This window comes from Oxyura jamaicensis, chromosome 15 (genome assembly GCF_011077185.1).
Source record: "Oxyura jamaicensis isolate SHBP4307 breed ruddy duck chromosome 15, BPBGC_Ojam_1.0, whole genome shotgun sequence".
Lineage (NCBI taxonomy): Eukaryota > Metazoa > Chordata > Aves > Anseriformes > Anatidae > Oxyura > Oxyura jamaicensis.
The window spans coordinates 9,979,161-9,999,644 of NC_048907.1; the positions used below are offsets into that span (position 1 = coordinate 9,979,161).

At 37.4% G+C, this 20,484-nt stretch overlaps 1 protein-coding gene and 1 long non-coding RNA gene across 2 annotated transcripts in view; one reads left to right on the forward strand and one right to left on the reverse strand.

The window, feature by feature from the left end:
- MAPK1 (mitogen-activated protein kinase 1) overlaps positions 1-20,484 on the forward strand; it is a 41,777-nt gene that overhangs the window by 11,426 nt on the left and 9,867 nt on the right. Inside the window, exons 2-8 of the mRNA XM_035340453.1 lie at positions 5,319-5,501; positions 7,155-7,344; positions 12,364-12,480; positions 14,517-14,631; positions 15,249-15,380; positions 17,232-17,341; positions 18,767-18,894. Coding sequence (XP_035196344.1) covers positions 5,319-5,501; positions 7,155-7,344; positions 12,364-12,480; positions 14,517-14,631; positions 15,249-15,380; positions 17,232-17,341; positions 18,767-18,883 — 964 coding nt within the window. The 3' untranslated portion in view covers positions 18,884-18,894. The remainder of the gene's footprint in view (positions 1-5,318; positions 5,502-7,154; positions 7,345-12,363; positions 12,481-14,516; positions 14,632-15,248; positions 15,381-17,231; positions 17,342-18,766; positions 18,895-20,484) is intronic.
- The window catches only part of LOC118174809, a 30,881-nt gene continuing 20,044 nt past the window's right edge, over positions 9,648-20,484 (reverse strand). Inside the window, exon 3 of the long non-coding RNA XR_004754780.1 lies at positions 9,648-9,786. This is a non-coding gene — a long non-coding RNA (uncharacterized LOC118174809). The remainder of the gene's footprint in view (positions 9,787-20,484) is intronic.

Sequence of the window (20,484 nt, forward strand, 5' to 3'; positions counted from 1 at the left end):
TTACAGAAATGACATCTGCCTGGATGTCCTGAAACTTGGTTGCTTTTATCCTGTTCTAGTCTTTACTTTTGGATAACGAATAATGTACTGTGGCTGCTCCATGCATTTTTTTCATCTGAAATGAGAAACTAATTATTCTGAAGAATCTGATTGTTTACAACCAAAACCAAGCACAGAGCACACAACCAGGCAGCCCCCTCCAGAAATCTACACCTCGTAATGCTGCCTCCCCTTGCCCCTAGGAATCGTGGTGAGCAGCCTGTTACGGTACTGTTGGTTCACTGTATCACAATATGGTGTTATTTTTCTTACAGCAGTCTTAAAAATAAGTTTAAGCTATTTGCATTGTAACTTGATAAATGTCAGCATGTTGTGGAAATATCTGCAATTGAGCTAAATGTAGACCGAATGCAAAGACCGAAGATCTTCACAGAGCAGTTTGTTTGGGAATTATTTTTTTCCTTCCCTCTCCTAGCCTCAAGCTACAAAATTCAGTATTTCAGAACAGTTCTTATCCCTGGGCATGCCCTTGGAATCTTGTTTCCACAGCAACACGAAGATACTGATAAAACATCCTTTTTAAACTTCAAATCAGCCTTTTATTTAGGGCTGTAATTAGGACGTTTGCCGGTAGCATTGTGTGCCTGGTTTCTGCGTACGTACACATGTGCTGAGAGCAGCCTGCAGAGCAGCCATAGGTGAATAATCCTGGAAGTGCTGGAGGAGTAACCCTGGATGGGGTAAGCCTTCGGGCGGCATGGCAGGGATGTGTAATGAGGATGGAGGGAGCTGCCGGAGTAGGCAGTTGTTTTTCAATGCTTGTGTGAGGAAACAGCCCTCTGTGGGATGCAGCTATTGCCAGGGGCTGGCTGCTTTCCTCCCGGCAGCTGCAGCATGCTCTCACTTGTTCCAGCGCTGCTCCGAAACGAGGCACGTGAAGGATAGAAATGGATGGGAGGATACGCAGCAGCCACTGTGGGTGCAAGGAGCTCGGCTTTGCCACCTGGCCTGTGCTGCCTGGTGAAAAGCTTTCCTCCCTTGAGAAGGAGCTAACGAGAGAGGGGCTGCGTGTCAGCCCTTCGTCTCGGCCTTCGCTTTGCCGCTCCCTGCCAGCTCCCCAGCTGCGGCCGCGCACGCCCAGGCCGTGCCTTCAGAGGCTGCTCCGCCCTGGGCTCTGCAAGCAGGAAGCCAGAGTCCGAGTCGTAAAGCGATAAGTCGCTGGCGTTCAGGCCGGGTGGTGCGGCTTCCTGGCTTATACGTGCGCATCGTCTGGGTTGTACAGCTGCGCGAGATGAGTCAAAACCTCGTCACGTATTTGCCAGATGCTTTTTACCAAGCACTAGGGCTTGGTTGAGTTTTATGGTTTCTTATAAAAGTATTTAGGTACTGGTGCTAGTGAGGGTTGTTAACGGGATAGTAGCCACAGCCATAGTAATAATGTTGTGTATGCTGGAGTTGGGCAGTTGCAAAATCTGTATTTAAATTTATCATGTTACAGATAAATAGCATCCACAGCTGTGGTTGCATCAGCTGGTGAAGCTGCACAGCATGGGGAGATAAATCCTTCCTTTTGGATACGTAGTGTTAGTAACTAGATTCAGTATCATAACCCAGGGCGTGCCAAAATCCAATGTGCAGTGACTGGTATATGTGGTTAAGGATTATAAACTGAAAGCTATACAGCAGCACTTTGGAAGTTGTTAGTATGTGAGCTGTTATTTTCACTTTACAGATCTTCTCTGGAAAAAAAAAATCTTGGTAACAGAAGGTTCGTGTCTTTAGAAGGCAGTGCCATTTAACTGTTTCAATGAAAATATAAACACTTGTGAGGTTCAGTAGAAGCTGAGTGTTTACACAGCTAGGTTAGGCTGTGCACACTGGAACAGCACTAACAGAATGCAGATAATCTAAATTTAGGACGTGCTTGGATGGGATGTGTGTGTGAAGCTGCTCCTTTTTGGACTGTAGGGGGAGCTCAGGCGATTATTTGTCATAAAATTAGATCTCTAATGCTAGCTAAGGCTAAGCAAGATGAATCCTATGTTAAGTGATAAGTAAGCTGTTTAATAGGTGCAGTGAGTTAGTGCACCGGGTTTTGGATTTGCATCGTTTAGAGTCGTTATTCCATTTGCTGCAAAGGGACTCGGTGTGTGAGCAACGTGTTCCTGAAGCAGTGCTTTGGAGAGCAGTGGGTGCAGCTGGTGGTGGTGGTAAAGGTCGGGTGCAGGTTGTGAGGAACAGGAAAAGCTTTGGGAAGTGGCTTAGTTTGACTTGCAGAGGACTCAGTTTTATTAGTTCAGTGTTTCTTATGTAGCAAAATAGGTATTTGGCCTATGAAATTGTATAACAATATGTCTGTAGCGTGTGTATGACAGGGAATGTGACTCTCCAGTTCTACTGAAGTTCAGCCCAATATATAGGACAGGGACCACGTCTTCCTTCTAAACGTCAGCAAATGTTGAAACTGTTAGTGGCCAATTTTTTTTTTACTGAGTATTTTAGTGTCAGTATCTTCTGGGTCTTGGAGCACGTGGCTCCTTGAAAGTGCACTGGTTTTTAAAGGGTCACAGAGTTTACTCTAAGATGTATTTTCATTGAGGGCTGTGTCTCTGAGAATGTGAAATAATGCTAAATTTATAATATAGATTTATGTGCCTGTATTATTCATGCTATTTGAATAACTATGCACAGGCAAATGCACGGCTAGCTTCTTGCTCGCAGGATTTTGAGTCATGTTTCATATGTTTAATCAATTTACAAAAAAATCTCTCGTTTGAGAAAGTTAACAGAAATAAATCCCTTTTAATGTTCAGCTAGCTTTGGTTTTGCTCTCTTGAGCTGAGTGTTTGCAATGGGAACAGTGATGCATGCTTAGCTACAGTAGTGTGGTGAGATCCTTTGATACGTACAGAAAAATGGCTGTATGCAGAATGTGCACTGGGGAGGAAATTGATGGCATCTTTACTGCAAGTACTTTTTTTTTTTCCACACTGAATCATGAGTTTTATAGATGAACCATTTGAAAGCAAAATTGCCCATCATTTTTTAAATAATAGCCTAAAGCTTTTGCTAAGAAAATACTTCAAGAGCTGTAAGTGAAACTAAGCTACAAGAGAGCAAATCTTCAATGTTTAATTAATAGATTCAGGTTCACTGCATCAGTGCAAGGAAAGATGACTTTTTTCTTCAGTAACCAACCTTTACTTGAGAAGCAATAACTTAGACATTTATCCGATACTGCAAGGGATTAGAAGCTTTTATTTAAGCAGCAGCATCAACTGGTAAATATTGGGCATTCTGCTCTTCATAGCTGCTGCTGTCCAGTGCTTTAAAAGGAAGTGAGATTCTGCACTGAGGGAGAAAAAATAGGCTTCTGTCAACACAAAGAAGAATGTAGGAGGTTTGTTTGTTACAGTAAAATGATCTGTTACATTTTTATTTTTCCCAAATATGGGTTGCTCATGCTTAAGAATTATTTCTATTTTTTTTTCCAATTATTGTCATACCTTGCTGACATTTTGTAAACACCTCAGGTGATTTTCTAATTAACAACTAATGAGGAAGTACTCTTGATGGCTACATTGAGTTCCATTTATGGCATTTTCTTATTACCTGTTTTGGGACTTGTGAACTGCTAATGTGTTACCTATACATATGTAGTAACAACAGCCATAATTAATACATGGCTTGGTGTGTGGAATCTCCAAACACCCTCTGGAGCACTGGAGTTCGTTGTTTCCAGAGGCGCACAAAATTTGCATATAGCCTGGAGTTAGGAATGTAGATAGGACAACATAATGCTGTAGAAAATCGATCAAAAAGGAGGTCACTGCGTAGGTATGATTTATATGATGAAGAAAGTTACTGGCAGCACAAATCCTGTATTGTTTTGAATAATGAAAGTGAGAAATGTGATTCTGCATACAATGGTGGTAGTACCATCTCAAAAACGTGTTATCACACCATAAATCTGCTTTGTGGTAGAAGAACCTTCAAGTGACTAGGCATCAGAATTCCTTTTAGTTGTCCTGTTCTAACTGGATTTTCATATTTCATTCTATTTTACCTGATCATCAAATACCTGGACATCTCAACAGAGTAAGGCCAATTAAGAGGGTTTCAAAGAATGTTCTGGGATTTGATTGTAGAAAATCTGTGGAATGTAAAGCCTGTTTAGCTCGTATGTTTATATTTTCATGTGAAATAGTTGAGGCTAACAGGAATGTCTAAATATAGGCTTGATGTTTTTTTAAATTTCTAAACAATGTAGTAGTGAATAAAAAGAATTTGAAAGGAACAAGGGAAGCCTATGTATATTAAAAATCAAACACATGCATTTAAATTCTAAATATATTAAAAGCATATGGTAATTTAATTAGAGGAATGATTGTAATGAGATGCTTTGCCATTCATATAAACAAGACCACAGAGAACATCCTAGAACATCCATTTTTAACATTTTTAGGAAATAACTTAAGTCCACATTTTAGAAATGTGTGTCCTTTACTGATCCTCTTCCCTAGGCTCGGGCAGTGATATTCTGTATAAATGGGTGGGCGTTCTGGGCAGGACTGCTGAGGCTCCTTTATTGGTGTAGCTCTGAATGCTGCTCGGAGCTGCTGAAATCAAGGTACTGTTAATGTAGCCACAGGTGTGTTCATTCATACGGGTCACAGTCACCATCGTATGTCAGTGCACTGCTCCTCGCTTTCGTTTCCTGTGAATATATATCCAGTATGTTTCTTTCCTGGAGTTCTCTTGTCTTTGGACTTGAACTTGGAGAGGTGTTTCCACAAATTTTCACAAATGCTCCATCCCTTAGTTCATTAGTGTCTGTTCTTCACAGAGATGCCAGAAATGTAGCTCAGTAGAAAAGTAAAAGGTGGGGGCAAATGGAATTACTTGCCGGAGTTCGGGTGTGGAATTCTGGTGCTTGAAAGATGATTTCTGAAAGCTTTTCTGCCCTCCAAAGTGAATGCGTTAACCCACAATGACTTTGCTGCAAATTTCTTCTTGATTACAGCATATCAGAAAAGACTCAAACTTGTTTGTTCCACAGGGTGGTAAAGAAGATGAATACTTTCATTGCTCAGGTACCTGAGCAGGCTTCAAGTTGATTGGAAAAGCTCGTGACGTGTAGATAGCCAAACAAGTTGTAGAACAGACAAAATATTGTTGTGCTATCAGCAAGTTAAGATATCTGCCACTGTTGCCTCTCTTCATTTGATAAGATAAATGTGAAAACAAATGGATTCACACTCTTGCTTTCTGAATTGAATGAATTTACTATTTGTTCTAAAAATGTTATTCTCTTCTAGTTCTGCCTACGATAACGTCAACAAAGTTCGAGTTGCTATAAAGAAAATCAGTCCTTTTGAGCATCAGACATACTGCCAGAGAACTCTGAGAGAGATTAAGATCTTACTGCGCTTCAGGCACGAGAATATTATTGGAATAAATGATATTATCAGAGCTCCAACTATTGAGCAAATGAAAGATGTGTATCCTTTCAAAGTTTGTTATTCTACTTAGAGGTGGATGCCACCTTCTGTCTTGATTATATCCCCCCTCCTCTTCTGAACTAAATTCTAATAAAAGTTGGCTTCCATTATTGTAAATTAAATTAGAAGTTCATAGTATTTGATAGGTTTAGATGTGCATCAATAGATAGATTTGACACCTAGATAAAACATGAGTTTTTTGTTCTTTTTCAGGGGAAAAAAGTTAATTTCTATTTTTCATGGCAAAGAACTCAACATATTATAGGTGGATTTAGTTTAGTTGTTTAATCTTAAAACTACATTCACTCTCAGCAGAGCCTCTTTTAGAACTGTTTGCTTTGAGGAGAAAATGAAAAGCCAGACTCTGGCACAACTGTCTAAAGTTTTCTTAAAGGATACATCTTGGCAAAAAGCAAATAAAGCAAAACATCCCTCCACCCCCCGCTCCAGTATTGCAGTGCTTCCTGCATATGTGTAGTCTGAAACTACATGTGGGCCGGTAAACATGCTTGATTAATATATGCAAATAGGGCATTTTCATTATACTCAGTTTTCTTTCATGGGAAACTTGTTTTCATGTAGATACCGCTTCATGTGGATATCTAACATATCAAAGCAGTCACAACTGGGAGGCTCTACCTGAGATACAAACCCTAGTTTGGAGTCAACCAGCTTTAATTTCCCTAAGTCTGTATACATTGTTTCCTATTAGTTTTGCAGGCTCTTTGCAGATGGCTGCCTAATAAAAACCGTAAGGCAGAAATTGAATTGAATCTAGGTCAAATGTTTCCACTTAATAAAATAGCAATATAGTATTTGAGTTCAGTCAGTCTTACGTGGGATCCTGAGGTTGCATTTCTTTGGCCACTTTGACTAATATAAGTGCATGCTGCCTCTAAAAAGATGTCCTGGTTGTGTGGTCCAGTCTGAGCATCCAAAGGAGGCGGTGGGAATGCCCAACTGGAGTGGTAATAGTGTTTTTTAGTGAAATCCTATTTTGGTCATGGAACTATAACCCAAGGGTTTTGGAGCCACGTTTAACTAAGGGAGAGGTGTTTTTTTTTTTTTTTTTTTTTTTTCCTCTGAACTCATACCTGTCAAAGCAGGATAAAACCTTTTTTCTATGTTCATTTCAGTCCTAGGAAAAAATCATGGAAAATATTAGAATTTAATTTGCTAGGTGAAGGGCTATTATGTTCAATGTAGCATGATTAAATATATAGTAAGAGAGAACACTTTTGAAGTGGAGAGGTGGCAGACTGATCAGAATTGATTGGTTTTTCTACCTTTGTGCTTTTATGTAACCAGAAGCAAGTATCTCAAAAGCTTATTACTCCTTAAACTAAAACAGCTTTTATTTCCTGGTAAGCAGTCTAGGAACCTGGTCATGTTAAGAGGCCAATAAAGATTAGGTTCTGATATAAAGAAATAGTTTAATTTGAGAGGACCGCGTGTTGTGCCTCTTAATTCTGTAAAGGTCTGTGTCATGTAATAGAATTGATTGAATTCAGAACTTGTAAAACAAGAAACGACTACATAGTTCCATAATTGCCATGAAGCAGACAAATTGTTGTAAGTTTCATCTGGTACTGTATGTTGATACCTAGTATGACACCAGGTTTGTTTTGCTGCCTTACATCTGATGCCTTACAGATACATTGTGCAAGATCTCATGGAGACAGATCTTTACAAGCTGTTAAAGACTCAACACCTCAGCAACGACCACATTTGTTACTTCCTTTACCAGATTCTGAGAGGATTAAAATATATCCATTCAGCCAATGTGCTTCATCGCGACCTCAAACCTTCAAATTTGCTGCTTAACACCACTTGTGATCTCAAGGTTAGTGGAAATTTCTTAAAAATTTTGCTCCCGTGGTCTTCATAAACTACCTGCTATAACTACAAACACATGTTTGTTATTGGAGACGAATGTGATTTTTTTAATCCTGGAAGGATTGCCAAAACATTATTAGTTTTGATAAAATAATTATTAATGTTTTAGAACGCTATGCTCTGTTACGTTGTTTCAATGAATGCTTCACTGATTCCATCTGGAGGCTGGCTTTGAAACAGCCTTTTTGAAAGCTGGTGAAAATACCTTCAACAGAACTGTGTTCACCTGGAAAGTAAACTGAAAACTATGTATTTCAAGTCTTGGATTCTCTGTGTTTAAGCTGTTAATCGTTCAGTGTTGGAAAAGGACTTCATATTAGTGGACAACTAAAAATGATGCATGAAATTCGGTGCTGATTACACGCAGAGAAATCAGTTGGAGAGAGAACATTCCTAATTTACGTTTTCAGTCACAGGTTCTGTAATACTACAGAAAGATGATCTTAGAGCTGTTATGATTCTTGAAAAACGTCAGCTTGATGCTTAGTGGCATTCAGTAAAACAAACCAAGTGTGAAGAATTAGAACAGAAATAAAGAATAGAACAGAAAACATGTCATTCTATAACTTTGTTTTTCTTGAGTGTTAAGTACTGTGTTATCGTTAACCGTCACTTCTCCCCATGATAGCCTTTTAAAAGGAGGAGATCAGGATTTCAGAGTACTTCTATAATATATGAGAAAGAACTGTTTAGCATAGGTTTCCCCTGCAGGAAGATACTGTTTGAGGAAAAGAAAGAATACAGTAGAAATAGATAAAAATCTTAGTGGCATAGGAAGGATAAATAGAGATCAAGTGTTCGCTGTCTTTATTAAATAAATTAGGTGGGGGGCAAAAGAAAGGAGCAGGTGACGTGCTCAGGCTAAAAGGACATAGTAGTTAACTTGCAGCATTTTTAAGCTGGTGAAATTGGTACCACAAATTAGGCATTAAGATAACGTGAATTAAAAAAAAAAAAAGAGCAAGTTAGCAGAAGAAAAAGCTTTTGAATGCTACCTCTGCTTTAGAGTCCCATGGTGGCAAATCCATAGAAGATGAGAGACTAGTCGAGAATAACTGGAGCGTGTTCCCTTCTGCACTTCAATATTTGCTGTTGGCCACTGATGAAGTGAGATTACAGAGTTTATGTGACTTTGATCTGATGTGGTACAACTTTTAGTTACATGCTGTGTTGCACCTAATTACGCTGTTTTTTAAAGCGATTCTAGTGTTCTAATTTAAAACAAAAACAAACAACAAAACCCTCTTCAAAATGTAAGCCTGTTGCTGGCTGTACACATTTGTCACAATTCCAAAAAAAAAAACAAACAACAAATCGTTGCTGTTCATACGCAGGTCCATTCTGAATACTGGCTGCACTATTAGATTGCTTTATATTCCCGCTGCTACTTGCCAGCCTTTCCCAAGGCATAGAACTGCTGGACTGGCCGCTCTGACTCTTGCTATGGGATTTCAGCAGCTGCTGTAACATCAGAGCCCCTCAGGGCATTAACCCCTTTGTGAAAGAGATGGAGTAAAATCTACAATTGTGGTAGAAGCAGGAAAGAGTTAGAGTGTAGTTGTGTGCATATGCTGCAATTAAATAAAAACAAACAAAAAACCACAATGGTTTAGGACAAGTACGATGGTCATGAAAAGGAAATTAAGCTCACTGGATGACAAAGTAATAAAATATGACCTCAGTAAGTACTGCTCCAATTTATTTCAAGATATTAAAAACAGCATGGCACTGTGATGTGCGCTTTCCTAGTAGCATATGGTAGCCTGTATGGCAGCCTGCACATGTTTTTTCATAACCTGAAGGGGGCTCTGGTGCTGTGTTAACACCACATCTGACATACAAATAATGGAATTGCTAAGAAAGTTAGGTGTTCTCTAATGAATGCAGATTTCTTACAAACTTGTTTCTTACAGAGCCATTCTGCCAGTGTGTTATGTATATGTGCATGACTACAAAGTGATAATTGCGCGTAAATTCAAAACAGAGTGTACTGTGAAAATGGACAACTTCAAATCATGCTTTCAGAGGAACAAAAATAGAATGCTTGTTCATCTTCAGTGGTTAGCTTCTTTCTTTAATGGTATTGTGAGAGAGATATGTTGATCTCTTCCGGAGCTCAGTGTCTTAGAGGTTGTAGTAAGAGCTTCTTCTTTCTTCTCCTTTAAATGTAATTTTGACCTCTAGATCATAGATTCCATTTCTAGGAAAGAAATGTATTCCTAAGTATCCATACAGAGACACTGAGCATTCAGTGATACAACCTCAGATATTTCAGTGTATTGGTTGCACTGTTGGATTTCATTTAATGTGCTTAGTAAATGATCATATGTACACAAACCTCATAAATCTTCCCATCTGTTTGATACCTTTGTCCAATTTTAAGCCATATCTGTAAAAAAAAAAAAAAAAAAAAAAAATGAATAAAAGATGAATAAATGCTTATGTGGTAAGTGATTACAAAAACATTGTTTTCAAGAATTGGAAGCTAAATATATTAGTAGGATGTTGGGTGTTTAAAATTATTTAATGGAGGAATTACTCCATTACTCCTCCTCTCTTAGTAGCATCTGTTCTGTTTCTCCAAAGCACGAAGCACTGACTGGTTCTTTCATTATGTGCACCTTTTTTATTCTCTTCCATGACTTAGTCAAAATGCCCTAAATGTTCTGCCTGCCATTATACTGTCTTCACACAATTTTTCTTGTTTTGTTTTGCTTCTGATTGAGAAGCCTATTTTCTTATTGTACATTGACTTTACCAATTAATAGTTGAATAGACATAGTGGATTTGCAACTTTTTTTTTTGCCCTAAATAGGGTGGCTGCTCTGCTAAATGTGCTTTGTTGCCACAGGGCAAGAACTGCCTGCCCTCGCTGGGCACAGTCGGTCTCTGTTCTTCCTCCCTTGCACTGAGGACTTCAGGCAGAATGCTGACCTCTCCGGCTTCTCTTTTATTTTGTCTGGTTAATACTCCTGGTTAGCTCTGCAGCTGGTGAAAACACTGCTAACAGCCAAAAGCCTTTCTTTCTTACAGCTTCAACCTTGGTGCCTTTCTCACTGATGGTGTTTCTTCTTTTCTGCTTAACCTGCTTCTGCTGTAGTCAGCAGGGGCTTTTTGTCATTTTAATGAGCTCCCTTTGTTCATTAATCTTCCTTTCCATCCCATGTGCTACTTTCTTCTACTTGAGTTGAGAGATTCACAGGCGTCTTCTTAAATTCAGTTCTTTCTTCTCACTGTGGACTGGATGGAGCCTTTCTTTTGCCTTAATAATAACAAATCATAGCAGTTTGCTCGTGTACTCGTTTAATTCTGCGAAATCTGTAGTCTCATTTAGCTTTTTTTGTGAAACTAGGAGGAAGAGGTTGCAGAAAGTTTGTCTGCATAATTATGTTCTGAAGTCCATAAGGTTGTCCTCTACAGTTTCTTCACCTCTGTTTATCCAGAAGGCTTTTCTGATCATTTGTGCTGGTTCTCTTTATGTAAGCTGCTAATTGCATACAAGGCAGTTTACCCTGTCTGCATAGCCTTGGGAAAACCTTGACATGCTTAAAAGGGTTCTTTTTGTTTATTGTTTTCCAAGGATGCTTTTTTATTATTTTATTTTATTATTATATGTAACTAAAGTCAGATATCTGAGTGGTCCAATGTGCAGGCTGGCTTCTGAGTTTCATCACTGCCTTTTCATCAGTCCCTCTGTTTAATGGTCTCCTGCCAAATTTTATGTTTCAGATGCAGCTTTTGCTCAGCTGAATCACTTCTTCCTTAACTGAACTATATCAGTTGTTCCCTAGCCTATCTCTCCAGAAAAATAAAGGAGTAGGTTGTCAGGGTGCAGTGAGTCTACTGCATTTTTGGTAGGATTATCCAGTACATTACCTATAACATACTATTTCACATTTTTAATGTGGTCAGTGTGCATAATTAACTATCAACTATTATAAAACATGTTCATCAGAGGAACCTCCTAATTGTTTGTTATTCCTACATCTGATGCTTTGTTTTTTGAAGAGGGCATACTCATTTCAAGTAAATACACTTCATGTAGAAATTGGTCATTATCATAATCTGTTTAGTGACAGCAAAAGCAGGAGAGTGTGTCTAATTTGTCAGTCAACAAGCTTCCATTTACCTATCGGGTTACAGAAAGGAACAGCTACCATACTCTAGAACACCATCTTCACACTTTCAGTTTTCTTATTTTCTTGATTTCTCTTTGGAGAGAGGATGGTAAATAACTCTGAAAAACATGGAGCCTCCTTACCAGAGTATAGATAAAAAAGCTCTCCTTTTTGCTGAACTCACTAGTCTAGATCAGGGATTTTTTTTTTTATTTCTATTTTTTTTGGTGGTTAGATTATTTTTTTTTCTGGTATAGGATCAAGAAATGTTTTCTTCTGGGTTTATATTTGTTAAGCTTGTGCTTCCTTCAGCAACCTGTATTTTCCAGCCTACCATTTTCTCCTGATGTTTCTATTGCAAAGATGCACCGTTGGGGTGGTAGCAGGGTTTTGAGCTATGCTTCAAATGTGTAGATCATCAATTCTTTGGGGGGCCCGGGGGGGGGGGGGGGGGGCGGGGGGGACATTTTAAACTCTTCTCATTTTCTGATAAATGTTTACTAACAAGTTGGAGCAGTATACTTTGCCACCTACCTGTGAGAGAAGGTGTTAAATAAGCCCATAGTAGAACATAAACTGTGCACCAGAAGTATTTTTTCCCCTCAAGCTATTCAGGCTATTTATTCTCCTTGACACCTCTATGAGGCCCTATCCAAATATTCTTTTTGTACTTGCATCCAAAATACTTATCCTAATATTTTGCAATAATTTATTTCTAGAAATACAGGCTAGCATCACTGTCTTTAAGTGTTGCATCACGAACTGGAGAAAGGTGAATTAGTAATGTACTAGTACTGGAAGCTCTATGTCTAATATGCTTTTTTTCTTTTCTTTTTAATTTAAACCAGATTTGTGACTTTGGACTGGCTCGTGTTGCAGATCCAGACCATGATCACACAGGATTCCTGACAGAATATGTGGCCACACGTTGGTACAGGGCTCCTGAAATCATGCTGAATTCTAAGGTAAGAACCATAGTGCACTGCTGTGATGCTTCTGTTGCTGGTTATTCGGTTCTAAGTACCAAATTCTTCTCCTTCCTCCTGCCCATTCTGTGCTGTTTTTTTGTTTTCTATTTTTTTAGGATCAGAATGCATGCATAGACTTGAGAAAACAGGATGATGGATTTACAGCATAGCTACTCTCTTGTAATAAATTTGTGATTCCAGATATGATTATTGGATACTACAACTGAGTAGACGTGCATGAGTTCCCATATGCCCAGTTCCTTGCTATTCATGAGACTTCTTTCTGTCAGATGCTCTCTTTCGTAGAGCAGGACAGAAGTACTAGTAACGAGAGCATTTTAGTGCTGTGTTCAACAAGGCTTGCAAATGTTGCCTTGGTGTTATCTTGACGTCTTAATTTAGGTTTAGAATGCATAATGAGGGTGAGTCTGATTCTGAAGGCATGTGATCTTTGCTGTATGTCAATCTAACTTGCATTCACATAGTCCTGATCAAGTCATCCTTTTTTTTTTTTTACTTGGAGTTATTCACATTTACCTCTGCTAAGGTGAATCCAATTTCTGTATGCTGTGACTAATGGGTATCTTTCATAAACTTTGAATTAGTTTCTACAACCACATACTTGGTAGTAAAATACCTATGTGACACCTGTGTCTGTATCTTATGTACCCAAAGACTTTGCCTCTGTAGGGTAGCTGCTTGATTGTTGGGTTTGATTTCTTGTGGCAATAGTGTGTTTAATGCATTTTTAGAAAATAAGCATCTGTTCCGTAGAGAGTTTTTTTTTAGGCTTATTTGCATTTTAAACTTCCACTGAGGCCTTAAAAGTAGGGCAACTTAATCTTATTTCTGGATATTTGCATATATTTGTCAGCAACTTGTACAAGAACATATTTTGTGTTTCTTAGGAGGTGGTCAGCTCATAACATTCCTGGTCTATGATGAGACTTTTTTTCAGAATTAGTGCATTGAAAACAGTGTTGAATGATCATAGCATGAGGAGCTGGTGTTGAGTCAGCTGTGGATTCAGTAGTCACTAGCTTTTGTTGGACGCTCCCTGCTACTGGGAGGGAGCGTAGAGCACAGCAGGCTATGGGAGAATAGGACAAGGAAGTTTATAGGGCCAAGGGTTCTTGAGGTAAAATTGCCCTTGTGGTATTACCCAAGCAGTAGTCTAAATACTTCTGAATCAGAGCCTTTCCTTATGTATAATATAGGTTATACACTTGAAAATAGTTTGTTCAATTCTTCTCAGCATAGCGTTGTTTCCTACAGTTGGCTTTCTCACATCATCTTTACTACTTACTTACCTATTGTGTTTACAAGTCACCTACCCAACAATCCATTTTATCCTTTCACCCCTTTGATGCTGAAGGTTTCTTCCTGACTTGTGTGGCTTCTGTACCATTCTGTACCATTAGGAAGTGTGGCTTTTTCCCCATGTGTTTAGCATGCTGTTAGGAGCTATAGACTAAACAATATTGTAAAGCTTCCTGGACTTTTAAGTCACTTAAGTTAGTATAAGGCCCGTTTCTGAAATTTGTTACTGTAAATTGGCTATAGGACTAGGGAGTCTCAGAAATCTGTGGTTGGCAGTATGTACAGCTAAACTGACAGTGCTTTTGGAAAAGCATATTTTGCATGTTTCAGTTCTTGGTACACCTTCAAAGCAGTGTTTTTGATACACAATTCTTCATTATTTCTTTCACTGAAAGGATTGTGAACTATTGGAACAGGCTGCCCAGGAGTCACCATCCCTGGAGGTCTCCAGAAAAAGTGTAGTTGTAGAGCTTAGTGATATGGTTTGAAGGTGGACTTGGCAGTGCTAGGTTAAAGGTTGGACTAGGTGATCGTAGAGGTCTTTTCCAACCTAGATGATTCTGTGATTCTGAAAAAGAAAAATAAAACAGCATGAAAAAGCATGACTCATCTAAAAAACTTATGTCACTGTACCTTCAAAATTTACTGAAGTATGTTACTGCAATTATGCAAAAATATATTTGAACAAAAATCTCGCTTTCCTTTACTTGCAGGGTTACACCAAGTCTATTGACATCTGGTCAGTAGGCTGTATTCTGGCAGAGATGCTCTCCAACAGACCTATCTTTCCAGGAAAACACTACCTTGACCAACTTAACCATATCCTTGGTAAGCTTTATATAATGAAGTGGCACTTCCACATCTGTCTCTCTCCATTTTTTCTACCACTACACTAGTCTTGGTCAGCCATTTCTCTTTCTCTTGGTTTTGTAGTTCCTTTAACCTAATAAATGCTACTATGTATGCATGAAGTGTCTTCAAGAATATATAATGTATGGATTTATAGCTGCATATTCTGTTCCCTGTAGTTATTTCTGTAGTGATTTCTGCAGTAAATCATTGATTTGAGGGACAGCAAGAGGATACTTATTTACTATATCAGGAGATCCTTTTTAAAGGGTAAAAAAGCTCAATTACACCAATAGGTCCAAGTCAGTTTTTTAAAGTTTCTATACATAAGCCACTTATATCAACTGGATCTTGTAAACAAAGTACTGATAATTGGAAAGCTCAAATACAGTTGCTTATTTATGAGAAAAATTAACTTAAGTCTTTTTAGTAAAGGTAAGGCTTCTAGAAATTCTAGAGTATTCTCTTCAGTTAAAACATTTAGTATGGAATCTTCTTCCTAGCAGTTTTAATGTTGAGTTTTAGCAAATATGATGTGACTGTTTTTAATGTACTTTCATAGAAATGCAGTAGTTTATTTTTTTTTCTTTTAATAGGCATACTTGGATCCCCTTCCCAAGAAGATTTGAATTGTATAATAAATTTAAAGGCCAGAAACTATTTGCTTTCCCTACCACACAAAAACAAGGTACCATGGAACAGGCTGTTTCCAAATGCTGACCCCAAAGGTATTTTATACTTTATTACCTTGTATCATTTATTCAAAAGTGGAAATTAATACCAAAATAGAACATTCAGGTCCCTTAAAACAGCTGTGTAAGTCAGGTGTAAAACCATAAATCAGCATGAAACTCTTCTGCCAACTTATCTTTTAAAATAATTTTAAAAATACATCTAAAATTATGTGGTGTGGTGTTTAATCATTAACTTCCTTATAACAACAACAAAAAAAAGAAATCCCAGCTATTGTTGACTTTGAAAGTGTAGTTCATTGAAATACTGAATGTTGGCATTGGATGTTTGCTGTTTGTTTTTCTATGTAACTGTTATATTTCTTTCTAACTTCTATGTATAGCTTAAGGATTGCTGTATTCATGGTACAGCGCTCTTACTTGCTCTGAGACACTACGTGTCACGTGAGTTTTTTGAACTGATAGGATAAATCACTCGTAGTGAATGTGAACAGGTACTGAACTGTCACGAAAAAGCTGATTTCTGCAGATGGAACTGTAGAGCTGATCATCCCCATCACTGGGAAAAACAGCTGTGATTTATTCCGCTTTTGTAGCGCTCATCAGTGTGAGAATTTTTTCTGTGAGCTTCTGACAGCAAATTGCAGCCATGCTGATGCGCTCAGCTGCTGGGGGAACATGCAGTTAGTGTGACTTCCATAACACCTTTTCATCTAAATCCTCAGAGTAGCTTTGACAGCAGTCTTTCAAAAAGCTGTTTGCCATCATTTCAGTAAAAAGCAATCTGCACAACACGGGGCAAGAATGTGAGTTTCCAGTGGTGAGAAAACTCCATAAAAATACTTAGTGCTAATTGTTATGCAAGCCTTGCAGCTTTTTAAAGCTGCCATTGAATGTAATGGTAAATTTCTGTATATTCTGCAGTGCCTTGTATCTATCCAGGCATCTTATCCTGATACAAAGCGAGAACTGCCTTAGTGCAGTGAGAAGTTTGTATTTGAGTTTTGCCGTAAATAACGTGATGAGGAGGAACTTAATGAGTCTGCAAATATCTTTGGTCGTCTTGCTTCCATAATCATTCTGTTTCCATTTCCAAGAAAAGAAGAATGTGTTACAACTGAAGTAGCTGAACAATTGCAGTGACTTTGATTTGTAACATTTGTCCAGGGTTTCATCAGACCTCATGCTCTGTCTTACAGGATCTTCAAGTTCTCTGTGGGTTCTTCAAAAGTTGCCTTCTACAGATTTTGCCTAAATCTCACAAATGTGAACATATTTTCATCTTTAGCTGGAGAGTGTCTTCTGGGTTACTTATAATAGTGTACTACGAATATATAATATTCTTTAATAACTTCTGGATGACACTTTCATCATTAAACAGATCAGTTTTCTTTTCAAAATCAGAACATATTTTGATTACTTCTTCATTTCAGACAAGGTCTATCTTGTTTTGGATTTCTGTGCCAAAAATTCAAAGCATCCGTTTGAGTGAAGAAAAAAATCTATTTGATTCCTGTTGTAGTTGAAAGCAGTTTGTGCCACAGAGGTCTGTGCAGTTCTTTACCTTAACATCATTTCTGACACTGTACAGCCTTCGAAAGGGTATATGTTCTGTAGACTTGTTCTTAAAACCTACCAGATCGTGCGAAAGGCAGTTGTAACTTAGGAACGCTGATAGGAAGATCAGAGGAAAGCCATACTGCCCATGTCAAAGGAAGCATTCTGCTGTTCCTGGTGCTGCTACAGCTGGGGAATTCCAGCTGTGAATTGAAATTAACACAAAACTTAGGGAAGCCTGTCTTTGCAGTGTAGCCTGTCTTTAACATTGCTTGTACTTTGCAGTTTGTAGTGAATATTAAACTCTTGCTTACTTTTTTTTCTTCTTAGCACTTGATTTGTTGGATAAAATGTTGACCTTTAATCCTCATAAGCGAATTGAAGTGGAGCAAGCTTTAGCCCATCCATATCTGGAGCAGTATTATGATCCAAGTGATGAGGTAAAGACATGGTTAAAACACAAATGTTGTTGATTAGATTATACATTATTTTTTTCATTAGTTTAAGGACAATATACTACCATAATGGAGTTGAAGAATTAATTTTGTCAGTTTACCAGAATGGTTATAAATGTGTTCACATAGCATGTGTTTATGTACTTCGCATAATTACAGAAGACAAGTATTTGCACTCTAGTTCCCCATGGACATTTAGAATAGTAATTTGCACATTGATAGGTTTCAGAAGAAGATATTGCACCTGAAGTGTTACAACTTGAGATACAAATAGTATGTAGTTAAAGATTTGCAGGTGTTCTTTACATCTCAAAATTATCTTTCTTCTTTTTAGGCATCTCAAGAAATTTTACAGTGTTAATCTTTCATTGCAATGTTTAAGCTCTGCAACTCTTTTAAATAGTTCATTGCTCAGTTTACTGAGACATCTCTCTATCAAGAAGGTAGCCATGCATTTGTTCTTTGTAAACCATAATTTATATTAATCAGGCCTTACAATATAGATCTAGAAAAAAATAAACTTTATCATTTAGTTAGGTGCCTACAAGTGAATTGTATTACTACCCTTCTAAGCAAACATCTGTATGTGTTCCCCTTTGAATCATACAACTGTAAAAACAGTGGAATTCCAAACATTTTTAAAATGATGAACAGTGTAATTCCTAGAATTTACTTGATGTCTGTGCTTTTGCATTCTTAATTTTCTTTGAGATTAAAAAGACTTGGTTGTATGTAGAGATACAGTAGTAGTTTAAATATGCATCACTTAATAAAAAGAAAAATAAGGGAAGGAAATCACAGTCTGCTTAACTTCACTCCTAACTTGAAATTGATGTTCTGCTTTTATTTTATATTTCTCATTTTAGTACTACATTTTGGAAGCTCAACAAAAAATGAAAATAGATGCTAGGGAATACTCTCGGGAAAATGGAACTTCTAAGTTTACTGTGGTTTTGTTTCATAACGGCTGAGATAAAGTCAGGAGAATAAAGTTTGCCATTAGTTTATGCACTTAAAAGCCCCCCAGACTGAACTTGCTGTAGTTTGTACTATGCCGGTGGGATTTTAGGTTACTTCTGGTGAAGAAGGAGGGGAAGAGGAAATAAGGAGAGGGACCGTACAATATTTCAGATCATTTTTCTTCAGGTAGTTACTAAGTTACTTTGTCAAATATTTTACTGTGTTTTAAATTTTACTATGATTCATTTTATAGTTCAATTTGGTAAACTGAACTAATAAAGCACATAAGGGACTGATAGAATGAGTTGTTCCTTGAAGATGGCACGATATTAGACATTTTTGTGAAGCACATTATTTTCAGATTTTTTTCCCATACAGGGACTGCATGAAGTCTAACAGTACAGTAATACTAAAAGTAAATAAATAACAATGTGTCTCTGTATTATTAAGCCTGTAGCTGAAGCACCCTTCAAGTTTGATATGGAGTTGGATGACTTGCCGAAGGAAAAGCTGAAAGAATTGATTTTTGAGGAAACTGCTAGATTCCAGCCAGGATATCCATCTTAAATTGTGCATAGGTAAAGTCACAGCAATAAGAAACCATTTGGGAAGGGGGAAGGAATTTTGGAACTCTCTGGTTACTCCTAGGGAAATGTATAACTGACTGTTTCTATTGATATGCTAACTAGCTCCTGAAGTAAAACTTTCTGCTTATTCCATTGACATCAGTCCTATTCTGTTACTGAAGAAATAGGTTTATTTTACCCTACAACACTGAAATGTCTACAGGGAAGCCAGGCAATTGTCTTGAGATGTTTACCTACTTTTTAGGTTACATTTAAGGAATGAGAATTACATTTAATTAGTGCTTCTCAGAATAAAAGCTATGTGAACACTTTGAAATGCAAATCATATTAAAAAAAAAAAACTTGTCAAGGGGACAGTGATCTTCATTCAACATACTAGAGTATTTTGTCATATGGCTTCAAATGCTTTTAAAAAAATTATTCCTTAAATGTAATATGCAGAGGAGAAACCTTTTAAACTAGTTAAAAACAAACAAAAATCCCAGAAACTTAAAACTTCAATATAACTTCCAGTACTTCTGAAATAATTGTATGAGTAAATAGCTGTCCTGCTATTCTTAAATTAATTATGATTATACTTGCTAATATTTTGAAGATTTAAACTTTCTTAATTTAAAATGTACTGATATTTGCTGTCTCTGACACTGTTTTATTTTTTCAAATCAATAAACTTAACTGATCTTCATATACCATGAGGCTTGAAAGTCTCGCTAGTTTCATACAAAATTGGTCAAATACTTCCCTGAGTAATTTTTCCAACACTTGAGGAACTTCTGTGATACTGCTAGTAGTTTAAAGTATGTATGCTTTGGGGCTAGACAAGAAAAAACAGACAACAGCCTAATATGTGTTGCCTATTTTGTGAGCTTAAAAATGGATCCTGTGCTATTCTCTACCAATGTTCTACAAGTATCATCTCTGCATGGCAGTTCTAGCAGAAAGGTTAAGTTTAGAGCCTGTGAGCATCTCCATTGTAAGAAATCTAAGACCTTGAAAGCAGTGTGTAGAAACTTGATTGCTTTGCTATAACCACTCATTTTTCTGCACTATAAATGGGATTTCAGTTTCTGTATTGCTTATACCTCCAGTGTCTTTTACTTAATGTTGCACTGGTAGAAAAGAAAAAAAAAAAGTTGAGGAAACTGTTGAAAATAGTTTTTACTTTAACAGGGATAACTTCTGTTTTAACTAGTTTGAATGTTGAATATAATTATGTTGAATATCAATGTTCACAACAGAAGTAATTTTGATTTTTAGAAAGTATTTCATTGGTGAAGCTTACTAGCTAACATTCAAAGCTATTTTGATAATTAAAATTTAGATAAATCTGAGGCTCATGCTCCAGGCTTTTATTATTAATTGGGTATTACCAATAGAATTAGAACTGGGGTGCAATAACATGGCTGGTACCTGTTTCTCTTCTGTGTTTTCTAAAGCTAATTCTGTACAAGAGCCACTCGGAGTACATGCACACATTCTGAAAGAAAATAACATAAATGGAGTAAGATGAAACCTATTATTAAAAGGCCATAGAATCAAGGAGGGAGAACAAATAGCTAACATTATGTCAAATCAGTTTAT